The sequence below is a fragment of the Nanorana parkeri genome, unplaced genomic scaffold (assembly GCF_000935625.1).
Source record: "Nanorana parkeri isolate BGI_ZX_2015 unplaced genomic scaffold, ASM93562v1 scaffold197, whole genome shotgun sequence".
NCBI lineage: Eukaryota > Metazoa > Chordata > Amphibia > Anura > Dicroglossidae > Nanorana > Nanorana parkeri.
Genome location: NW_017306465.1, coordinates 420,629 through 433,339, shown reverse-complemented (window position 1 = coordinate 433,339; position 12,711 = coordinate 420,629). Strand labels below are relative to the sequence as shown.

General features: G+C 44.3%; 1 protein-coding gene across 1 annotated transcript; it reads left to right on the top strand.

The window, feature by feature from the left end:
* Positions 1 to 868: 868 nt before the first annotated feature.
* MRM2 (mitochondrial rRNA methyltransferase 2) lies at positions 869 to 8,423 on the top strand. Its single transcript, XM_018555447.1, has 3 exons — positions 869 to 948; positions 5,217 to 5,506; positions 7,935 to 8,423. Exons 1-3 carry the CDS (start codon positions 902 to 904, stop codon positions 8,372 to 8,374), a joined length of 777 nt encoding a protein of 258 aa, XP_018410949.1. The 5' UTR covers positions 869 to 901; the 3' UTR covers positions 8,375 to 8,423.
* Positions 8,424 to 12,711: the final 4,288 nt, after the last annotated feature.

Here is a 12,711-nt window from a genome sequence, read left to right as displayed (position 1 = left end):
ACCCCCCCCCCCCCCCATGAGATGCCACCTGAGGTAACTGCCTCATTATAGAGACTGCCCTGCCGGTATCCATGTGTTAAGTGCATAATATTGCACAGTGCATTCTGAATGGCACCCCTACACTTCCCGGCAGGTGTGCAACATTGCAATGCAACACACAGTAACACAATAGCATGGATCGCAGTGCCGGAAAAAATATCGCGTGCATTATTTTTTTCCCTGCACCATGCATTGCAGCACAGTGAAACACATGCAACTAGGCAATGGCAACTAGGTGCACTAGTTGCCATTCATAATGAATGGCAACACATGAGCATGCAGTGCATTGCACTCTGCAATTGTGTATGTGAAAGGCACAGTATCTGCGCCTTCAGTGCAATGCTACAATATGAAACGACCCTAAACCATGTTCACTCACTACCCTGCTGTAGCATCAAAACCACTACACCTAGCTAAGCTTACATGGACAAAACTACACGTACCCGGCAGGCAATGGGTTAACACAGAACTAATATGTGTTAACCCCATAAATCCCGACCTGAGCTGAAAACATGCTGCTGCTGCTACTACACAATAATTACCTATTCAGGTACAGTTTGAGCGCTTCATGAATGACCCGAGTCCACAAATCATACACGTGGGTTTAACCCGCGGGAAGCGCAGAGCGTGGTCACGTGATCTGCCAGGTTGATGTCCCCCGGCTCCATTTTAAAAACGGGCAGTCTCTTCTCTTTTTTTTTTTTTTCTCTTTGCTTGTCAGTAAAACGAATTACTTTTATCCCAATTTAAAAACACAGGCCGTAAACGGAACTTTCAGAGATGAATAAATATAAGTGAACCCCATCTTAACATGGTTGCCCATAACAAAGATGGCCGTCGATGTTTCAGGCTGAGCTTCTGCATGTGTTGTAGTGTATATGTCTCGGTGATGGCTGCTGTTAGAAATAGGTGAGTTTGGCGTACAGTATAATGTAGGTAGTAGGCGTGAATAGCCCGGGAGGAGTTATTAATAACGGAGGGATAATATATCCCTCCGTAAGAGTGACTGGCAGAGCTGAGGTTTATTAACTTTCCAGCTTGCCATCCTGTAGGTCATTCAAAGACATGTAATGCCAGTCAAGCCTGTCACTAAAGTTACATTGGTGGTTAGTTGCTAAATGCATGACCAAATCATACAATTCAGTAAGATCCATGCAGGGATCCCATTCCCAACCTGAAATAAGTCATTTCAGGGAGGTGCCTAAGGCAGAATGGTATTCTGCTTTGGGGACATGTGTTCTGAAAATACATGTCCCCAAAGCAGAATTCCTCTCACCTGGGTGACGTGGACATCTGCAGTGGGTCTGCGGGCACTCCACCTCACCAACGATGATGGGACGCAGCCTCTTCCACTTCTAGATCGACGATGCTGGGCCCTAGCCTCCTCCACGTCCAGCCGTCTATCTCCCCTGATGACCCCCCCAACCTCCATCCATCTCCCGGCCCAGCCCTCTCCAGTCAGTGGGCGACGGAAACCCCCAGCTTCTAGCCCTGGGGTGGCCGCTCCGGCTGCACCGCTGGTAGTTCCGCCCCCGGGGCTGTCCATGGCTATGTCGGGAAGGAGGAGATAAAAAACCGGACAGGCACTGCAATGGACAGCTATCTGCAGGTCCTCAGCAGGCTGCCAGGGTCCCCACAAGCACGGGAACTTGGATGGCCGCTGCTGTTAAAAAATTTAAAGGGCCGGTATCGGCCTTAAAAATCGGGGCGTTTTAACGAGTACAAGTAGTAGTATCGGTATCGGGACATCCCTAGTCTGCACCTTTGCCTGGTGCAGACCTTACTAATCCTTTGTTTCAGCCTGTGCTTAGTGAAGGCTGTCAGGGCTCCGACCGAAAAGAACTACTGAGTGCCATCACCACCAGGAGCAGCTAGCTGTTCCCGCAAGTTAGGTACACAGTCCATGACTGCGAGCCTGACTTGTCAGCCAGCTGCAAGCCGCCTGGTACAGAGAAATACACACACACAGAAATATGCACACACACAGAAATACACATGCACAGAGAAATACACACAAACCCCCCACACAAAAATATACAGAAACTAATACACCCCTATTCCCCATCAAAACCCCCCAACACACAGACATAAAATAAAAGAAAGAGCCCCCCTCACCTGCTTTCATTTTTTGCAGAGAGGGCAAACAGTCCCTGGCCAGTTGCGGGCTGTGTGGTACGGGCAAACAAAAGGGATGTCGGGCTTCCTCCTGACAAACCTGCACCCAATTCTAAATCTTCTGTCCCCATGTGCTCCAAGATGGAGACTCTCATGGTTTAGAGTTAGGACCGCACTATAAGAGGTGCCTTGGCGCAGCTGCGTGGCTTTCACATTTTCTGCAGAAGACGTGTATCCAAACCTCTGTTGTTAACCTTAGTGGTGAGACAAGTTGTTTTACATGCTGGCTTGTGAATGTGCCATGATAACATTCTACTGTTTTACTGTATGGTACGGGTTCGTGGGCTAGTACTTTGAGACCCCTGTATTTTTTGTTGGTCCTGAGCAGTGGCTGCCTAGTTAATGACTGATTCAGGTCATTCACTAAGCAGGGGGTAAGTGCTGCATAACTCTTCTACAGCAATGGCATTGAGGCCTAAGGTCTCGTTTACACCTAGGCGTATTGCATATGCGTGAACGCCGCGCGTTTTTTTACCGCGATTCGCGGTAAAAAAGTTGCGCGTTTCTGAATTTTTTCTTGGCTGTATCCCAATGGAAAAGCGCAACAAAACGGCCCAAAGTAGTACCTGTACCTTTTCAGGCGTGGGCCGTTGTGTAGCGCGTTAGGGACGGGCGGAAATACGCCAAGGTGGGAACGAGACCATTGAATACAATGGGATTTATATTTTTGAGCGTTTTGTAGAGCGTTCGTCGAGCGTAGAACGCGCTACAAAACTAGGACTTAGTGGTTTCACCAGTATAAATTGCCTGCGTAGCTTTACCCTATATGCCTCCCTAGTTAGCGGTAAAAGAGCAGACTCTTAGAACTGTCAGCTCTTCACATTTACTGCATGGAAGATTAAACCAGATAAAGGAGTTAATATTCATAGAGATGTTTCATGCTATAGCATCCATATTCAAAGAAGGGTGCTGGGATTAATCATAGATTAAAGGACTGTTCTCACTGAGGTTAGCAGCAATTTAAAGAAGCTATAAAAATGCAGTAATATTTGTATGAGAAAAGATTGCGGAGGGATTATTTATTCATATTCGGGATCTAATGTAAAAGCTATATAATTAAAGTCATCTCCTGCTTTGTGCCTGCTGAGAGTACATTGTAAGATGCTCTTTTTGCCCATTTAAAATGACGGAGCAATAAATGCGCAATTGCACAACTCCCGAATGCAAGTGGTCTATCTGAGCAGAAAGTTCAGTCAGTGTAAATTATTATACATTTATTATGATCATTTGTACAAGAAAAAAATATATACAGTGCTTGATGTTAGGACTGCGGCTTTTAGTTACATAATTGTGTTCTGTGTAACCTCCCTTTATGAAAATAATGCATAGCTGTGGTCAGAAATAAAAAACCTGTGTTTGCAATAGGTCGCTGTAGTTGTATAGAAGCCACTGGATCAGTAGGACAGACGGAGTTCTAGAACTTTCAGAAGGTGAAGGAATGACAGCACTTCCTCAGTACAGGTTTTTAAATGCTCATTCTGACTGGTGAATTACATTCATTGTGAATGGCACTCATAGTCAGTGACAACCAATGTAACATTGTGCACCACAATAGACATGTCCGATTTACCCGCTTTGACCAAAAATCATATCAGCATGCAGCTCGGATGCTTACATTCTTTAGTTAAACATATTTATTTTTTGCTTTCTACTTCCTGGTCCTCTTGGGCATCATTGATGTAATGTGCCCAAGCATTGCATCCTGGGAAGGTTACATCAGCAGAGCATTGCTGGGAAATCTCGGGGAAAGGCATTTTCCTCCCCTGAGATGAAGTGCATGGTCACATGTCCTAGTCACGTGCCAGAGTTCCAGGAAGTAAATGGAGATGGATTCATCTGCCCTTAGTACAAATGGCAGCTTTGGGAAGAATGGGGAGGAAAAGAAAAACAAGGTATGTAAAGAATACAAAGCCGGCAATTATCTAGAAGTATCTGTTTGTAGATTGTCATTACTAAACATTTCTAAAGGTGCCTTTGTTGTTACTTTGAAGATATGGGTGAAGTTCCTCTTTAGGCCTCATTCACACAAGAAAAGGCCGGCATGTAGAGCTCCGTGCTGCGTGCACGGCCATATCAGGCAGCTCCCGGGAAGGACAGGTGCTGCGTGTGATTAGTACGCAGCCCCTGTCTTTTTCTATGAGAATGTGCGGTCATACGCCGCCCTACACTCACCCGTCGTGCCGGTGTCCGTACTCGTATGCTGACAGGATGGATCCTGTCAGCGTCCGAGCCGGGACACCCGCACCCTTACGGACCTGCACTTGTGGTGAGCGTAGGGCGGCATATGACAGCGTACTCCCATAGAGAAAGGCAGGGGCTGCGTACTAATCACACGCAGCACCTGTCCTTCCCGGGAGCGGGCCGATACGGCTGTGCACCCAGCACGGAGCTGTACGTGCCGCCCTTTTGTCGTATGAATGAGGCCTTAAAGAGGAACTTCTCTCTTATCCTTAAACGTATGCAGCTACCACGTCTTTTGGGTTCAGATATGCATTGAAGTGGAAGAAAAGTAAAAAAAAATGGTGACAGTTAAGGTTTTTATGACAGAAGAGACTATATGTGTATGGCACACACCTCCTGGGGGCCTACTACCTGAAATTTGTGTTGGCAGTTTACTACAGCTTTAAGACAGGTACATTACCACAATGCATCATTTAAAAGGGTCCTAAATGTTCAAGTTTAGCTAGAGTGTACCTTGAAAGAAGTGTCCTGGGTGAAACGTGTAGACTGCCATTGCTGACCTTCTGAAAATGCTAGTTATGATTGTCTTGAACTTCAAAACTTGAGTTACTAACTCAGAACAAACATGCCACCGGTGAAGTCAGAACTACTGATTTGCCTAAATGTTCTGGGTCAGCAATGCAGGAAGTAATAAACAGTATTATTCAATGGCTGCATGTTTGCTCCTAGATGGCAACATTTGTGCCCTCACAAGTTCACTTAAAATTTGTCTCTGGTATAAATATATTTGTTGGCAATTCAATAAATTTTTTTGCTTGCAGATTTTGTCACAAAGCCTCTTGGCTAGTACAGTGTCGTAGGCTTCATATCAGCCTGGTTCAAGAAAAGGCCAAGACAGGAGCAGAGCACATATGGCTCACCAGGCAGAAGAGGGACCCCTACGTAAAAGCAGCGCAGGAACAAAACTACCGCTGCCGCAGCGCTTGGAAGCTCCTTGAAATTGATAAGGAGCAGAAAATCCTGCTGCCAGGACTTCATGTGATCGATTGTGGTGCTGCCCCAGGGGCCTGGAGCCAGGTGCTCATTGAGAAAGTCAATTCCTTGGGGCAAGGTGAGCAAACTGTCAGGTCCAGCTACGTCAACTAGACAAAAGCATATAATTTTCTTAAAGTGTAGGTCAGCCGAAAAAAACTTTTTCTCTAGTTTTGGTTAGAGTGGGGAGGGATTAGGGGCTTCTTTAGGGAGCTTCATCCTCACTTCCTGTCCTGCTGACAACTGTTTCACAAGACAGGAAGTGAGGGATAATCTGAAAGGGGTTCTGGCCTTTCCCTAATATATTAAAGAAAAGCATGTTTATTTCTTTTTGTGTTGCTGTTAAGAGATTTCCTCTCACTTCCTGTCTGGTAAAGAGATGTCAATGGGAGGAGAAGGTAAATCTCTGTAAAGAAGTCCCGAATAGCAGTAAAAACAAGACATGGGTTCTATCTATTCCTTTCTAAATCTAAATGTTGGCTGAACATACATTTTAATTTACGATTAAGCCCTAGGCAAAAACATCTTGCCTAGGTAGACTTTTATTATGTACACCTGGATACTTTTTGTTTTTTATTATGTACACCTGGATACTTTTTGTTTTTTATTATGTACACCTGGATACTTTTTGTTTTTTATTTAAATGTTACTCTTTGAATTCTGTGTGCATAGATGGGCATTCAGTGAGCATTGTCATCATAGGACAGTAAGTGGGTGTTCAGTGTTAGGACCAGCAGGTACAAGCAAACTTACAGAAAACAAATACTGAGGGGAAGGCTTCATTATGCTGAATTTTATTTTCCCCAATCATCTTCCAGGACAGCTATGTGAGAGATGATTGGTTCCATCTACTTTAGGAAACACAAGTAGACACTTAAAATAGCCCTCTGACCCCCTCGGCCCTCTCTTAAAGATGACTACCGTCAGGCCTCAGAATTTCCGCTCGCCCCCTCGCAATTGGCGAGTGAAAATTGCGGGGGGGGGCAGTGGAATATCATGGAGGGGGTGAGCCGCCTGCGGGACCAGGGATGGAACACTACCGCCGCGGCGATCGCTCGCTTCTGTTCTCTCTTCTCTTTCTCTGTAGCCGCCAAGGAGCGGGGCTCCTTGGCGGCTACAGCAGTTTCCTCCGCCCGCCTCAGCTGCCATTGGTGGGAGAGGAAGACTGTCGAACTGCAGTTGGCCGGCTTCTGCTGCGCGGGAGAGAGAGAGAGCACCTGGAGCCGGCTGGACGTGTAGGAAACCTCGCTGCTCCCCCACCATCACCAGAAGAAGAAGAGGTCAAAGCAACTGTAAGTCCCTGTACTTTCTTTGTGACCTCTGCACTGTGTTACATACTGAAAAAAACTGAATAAAACATTACAGGGCGGAGCTGCTTTTACAACAATATCTGACGTTTGGCATGAAAGTTCTGCAGGCAGTGGTCCGATCCCCCCGAGGTATGCTATCCTGGAAGATGATTTGGGAACTTCCCAGTTAGACTTACCAGAAACAGTATTTCTAGGAATCTTCCAGGACTTCTACCTGGTTCCCACACTGTGGACTATCCTTCTGAGAATTTTTGTGGAAGCTCTGACTGGAGATCAAACTTAAGCTTCCCCAGGGCTGTCTTTCCTCACCTCACACAGTTGATCGGAGCAGCAAGGTAGCCAGAAAAAGGTGAGTATGTGAGGCTTAGGAGGAACTATGGAGGTATGGGTATCTTACAGAAGGACAATTACAAATTCTATTTCCTTCCACATACACTGTGAGGTTCTCCTTGAACCTTATGTCCTATTCGTTGACAGTAAAAGCAGGCTGCAGATATGATTGGTGAATCTAGAAAATTATCTGAGAGCCTTTTGGGATCTGAATTTGTTCCTGTTAGTGAACATTAGACCACATTCTTTTATGTTTTTTACCTTCCTCTAGACCAGCTGGAGGTTTAGGGTTCCAAGGATACAAGCTGTTTATGTTTTATTAATTTATTTTTGTGTTTTTTGGTTGAGGGCCCAGTCACAAAATATCCAGTGCGTTCCGGCAGGGTTCAAGGCCGGAGCACACTAGATTGCAGAAATTAAGCTGGGACGGTCAATGGCACCACAGACACGCCCACAGTGCGATCGCCCGCACCAGAACGCAAGGTACAGAAATGCCTTGCATTTCGGTGCAGTGCGATCAGAAAAAAATAGTGCACGTAGCACTTTTTCCGATCGCACTACACTGGAATGGAGGGCATTCCTGTACCTTGCGTTCTGGTGCGGGAGCGACCCCACTGCGGGCGGGGAGCGCGTCTGCAGGGCTGTTAACATGAATGCCACCACCATGCCCCCTCCCGCTCCAGAACGTGCCCTCCTGCTTGATTTCTGCAATCCAGTGTGCTCCGGCCTCAAACCGTGCCGGAACGCACTGGTTATGGTGTGACTTGGCCCTGAAGTATATGGACATTACTTTTTTCCAAGCTTACTATTTAACTATGTTAATATTTGCATTGAATTTTTATTGTAAATTATCATTTTCTTTTGCAGATCCTACAGCAAGTGTTGGCTTTGTATTAGGTGTGGATCTTCTTAATATATTTCCCCTAGACGGAGCAGTGTTCCTCTCCAAATGTGACCTCACAGATCCCGCCACACACCAGGAAATAGTCAGACTTCTCCCATCTGGCAAAGCAGATGCCATTTTGAGCGATATGGCTCCCAATGCCAGTGGATTCAGGGAGCTGGATCACCATAGATTAGTCAGCATGTGTCTGTCTCTTTTGGACTTGGCAGCCATTGTTCTGCAACCAGGGGGGAATTTTCTCTGCAAAATCTGGGATGGCAGTGAAAGCAATACATTAAGACACAGACTGCAACAAAGATTTCAACATGTCAAGACTATAAAGCCTAAAGCTAGCAGAAAAGAGTCTGCCGAGATATATTTGCTGGCAAAATCATACAAAGAAAACCAATCTGCACACAGATAATTCCTTGTAATCCAACATAAAAACACCTTCTGTGGGTACAAATGTATCCATAAATAATAAATAGTATTCCTATTGTTATTTTTATACATGATTTGCCTTTTCTTTTCTAAACATTAGATTGGATATTCTATTCTTTTATTGAATAATTTGTGATTTCCTGTAAGCCTTAGTATTTATTAATGATAATTTGGGTAGCCCCACTGCAAAGAGTCAAGTTTTATTCTGAAATAAAAAGTTCAAAGAAAAGTCCAATTTGGAGAGCACACTTCGGGGGGCGTCTGGGTATTGAAGGCTGGTGTGCGGCTCCTGGTGAAATCAGACCGGGGTGTCTGGTGTGTATCATGGAAAAACAAAAAGAGAGAACCGATGCGCCACAAGGTGGGTTTTTAAAGGAGCAACATGATATTCACTGATATGCACTCACATGTGGTGGGGTTTAAAGGAAGCTCAGCAGTTTGTGACCATGAGAAGTGGTGTCACGTGGATCATCCAATGGCTGCGAAGGACTAAGCTTGGTCTGCCGGGTTGGTAAGAAGGATCAAGTACCAAATTGACGGGAGAAAACCAAAAAATAGAGCAGACAATGTGTGTAACGTATTACCAAATTGCAAAACCATTGCAACATCAAGTTACGCACAGTGAAGACAGAATTCATTTTCTGCATACTTGTTGAGCATTAGTGACTCAGAACAGTGGAGCCAAATGGTCGAGGTCAGAAAGCTGTCAGTAATGCCAGTCCCCATATTCCCCTCATGACAGCTCAGTTCGGCTTTATGCTTTATACCTAGTCTGTCATGTTAATATAAAGCCCTCAAATCTCTTCCGGTTTGGATCTTTTCCCAATGGTCTGCAATAATCTAGAGAACAGGATTGACGTGGGGGTGAGCCCATGATATCCTTCACTTGCAGTATGTCCTCAGTCTTTCAGGTTGACATTTACTGGGCATCAATTGTCTTAGAACACTGGGACACCTAGTGGTGGAAAGGAATTACAGTGGGGGACAGTGTCTCTCAAGAAGGGGCACAGACTCTACTCCCCCTCAGAGGTAAGTGTAATCTATACCTTGCTTACACATACCTCTGGCACAAGTTTCCCTGGGCATCCTGCTGTTAGAAAATAAGGCTGTCAGTTGTGCTAAAGTTGATGAAAATGACAAGAGCAATTCAAACAATGCCCCAGGATAAGCAGTAAATAGAGTACCCAGGTCCTTGAACTCCATAGTTGTTGGTAAATCCAAAACATGTTACCGATTGTAACATGTGTGATGCACATTACATACATTTTTGCTACAATGTAGCTGCATGACAGATCAGCAGGACCTGTCATTGGCATCTAATATGCCAGGGGTAGTCCACCTTGGCACTCCAGCTGTGCTGAAGCTACAAATGTTATCATGTCCCTGTGAGTCATGCCAGTGGCTGTCAGTCACGCAAATCTTATGGCACTTGTAGTTCCACAGCAGCTAGATGGCCGAGGTTGCCTATTATAGAGCTAAATCTGCCAGCGGCCACATTGATGCCTATCCTTAGACCTAAGCTACCTGGGTCATTTTCAGTAGCTCAGTTGTGCTAATAACATCCCTAGCAATGAAGCTTGAATCCCCTAATAAAGATGCAACAATAATAAACAGATAATCCAACCCTACCCTACTTTATCCAATACAAACTAAATGGTTTTAGCTGGAGTTGGGCCTTAAGAAAAGCTATCCGTTTCTTTACAGAATTAAAAATGGCTCCCCGTGCTCCAAGAATACAAATAGCCTTGTAGCAACAATTATGTGCCACATTCGGAGCACTGCGCGAATGACAGATTTTTATATTTTCCTGAATATATATATGGGTGTAGATTTGTCCAGAGAACAGAGAATCATACACTTTGTTAAGGGCCCATTCACACCATTTGCGGTACATTAATACACACACGTTGACTTGCATTGTGTCTACCTTGATGTGAATGGACGCTAATCCTGATTTCCAGGCTTGTCATATGATGTTATCGTCCAAATATCAGGCAGATCTACATACACAAGTCTATCATCCTCCTGCTTGAGCTCAGCTATGCTGCAGACTTCCTAAGTGACCCAGCAGCAGGTCACCTGACATGAGTAGGTCATGTGATCGACCGTTTAACTGTCAGATCAGTTACATATATTTATATTAGCTCTGGTAGTGTGTTTAATGAAAGAAAAATATACATTATTTGGGATAACCGATGTCAAGGGAAACCGCAAAAGCAAAGGTGAGGTGATGTTTTTCAAAATAGGAAATATGTTTAATAGTTGCATTTATTATTTGGGATAAATAACGTAATTCATGTGGTTATTTTCTCCTGAAAATGCGTGTTTTATGCTGTTCCTTTACAAGTGGGACAAGGTTTAGTGTTTATTAAATTGTACACATGGGAAATAAAGACTAATGAGCAGTGTATAATATCAACATATGGATCCGTACTATGCTATATAAGGGGCAAAAATGCTTTTTGCTTGGTTAATTTCCAAACATAACACTCAGTTATTACTAAAACAGTCATTAATGGGTTTCATAGGTCCAGTCCTACCTATATTCCTTCTCAGTCCAACCTATATACCCTCCCAGTCCTACCTATAGTCCCCCCCAGTCCTACCTATAGTCCCTCCCAGTCCTACCTATAGTCCCTCCCAGTCCTACCTATCTGTAGCCCCTTCCAGTTTTACCTCTATCCCCTCCCAGTCCTACCTGTATCCCCTCCCAGTTCTGAAAATTACAGCTGTGTGTACATGTTACTTTATACAGATTAGAGCCATCACACAGATACATACAGGGGGTACCCAGCAACTCCCCCACAGTGGCAAGTCCTGGATTAGAGACCATGGTGACCAGACATGTGACATCACTTCCTGGATGGGAGACATGGTGACAAGACATCTGACATCACTTCCTGGATGGGAGCCATTGGGACAAGGCATGTGACATTAATTCCTAGATGGGCGCCATGGTGACAAGATGTGACATCACTTCCTGGATGGGAGCCATGGTGACAAGACATGTGACATCACTTCCTGGGTGGGAGCAATGGTTACAACACACATTACATCACTCCCTGCTTCAATCTTTATTTGTCCTGAATTCACACACAATGCACAGTGCAGTGTAATGCTTGCTGTATGTAGGGGAATAAGAGGAGCGGAGGAAATGTAACAGAGGGGATTCCCCCTTCCAAAATTGTACAATATAGTTCTTTAGGATTCTCAGGATCTGTACAGAATGTCACACCGCCTTCCAGTTATAACCTCGCTTCTAGTCTCCACAGACAGCATTTAACCTTACAATAACAAATGTATTGACGGAAATCCTCTAAACACATGTGATATAATTTATATTGATAACACACATATATAAAACATCCTCAATAAACAAATGCAGTTCACATATATAATTAATGCTTTTTTAAACAATGGTTTGCATAACTTTTGGTCTCAGTTTAGTGTATGTATCACAAGAAGGCATGTGTACATTTTACACATTATACAACAATAAACACTATTGTAACCTTTTTCATAAAACATAAAATCATTTCATGCTCTACACTGATTATTATGACGCCAGATTATTATGACCACCTGATGTTTGTAGGACAAATTAGCTATAATTTTGCGCTGAAGTTGCTAGAGGTCCAGACCATTATAAATAGGGAAGCAGGTTGTTTACCACGACAGTAGAAGTGATTTTTTTCTGAAGATACGGGTAAACAACGCGATTTAACAGCCTTTGAACGTGGGATGATTGTTGGTCGCTCGAAGCCATGGAGCAAGTATCAGCAAAACAGCAGAATTTGTTAGATGTTCAAGAGCATCTGTTGTTAAAGTGTTTAAAGACTGGACTGTCAGCCAAAAATCTGGGTCTGAACGTGCGAATTGTGGCCGTCAGCGACTGGTCAATGTTAGGGCAGAATGGAGAGTGGCAAGACTGGTACAAGACAACAGAAGGGCAACAGTGCAGTGTCAGATTCCTCGCATCACCTTTCAAAATCTCGTGGAGTCACGAGGCGGCCCAACAAAGTCATCTCGTGGCCCAACGAAGTACTGATGGGGTGGTCATAATAATCTGACCACTCAGTGTATATCAGTGCAGTTTTCTGTGCACTTAAACATAAAAACACCAAAATGTGTTACAATGCATATCAAAGCAAAGGTAAAAATGAGCAATACTGCATATAACTGCATATCAACACACATGGAAAAATGGGATGGTGTCAAATCTTTTTTGTATGATCTGCCAATTTATAGGCTTGATAGGCAAGCTGTTATCAAAAAAGACACAGGGTAGCACCATGGGGGACCTTTGCCAAAAAACGTCTG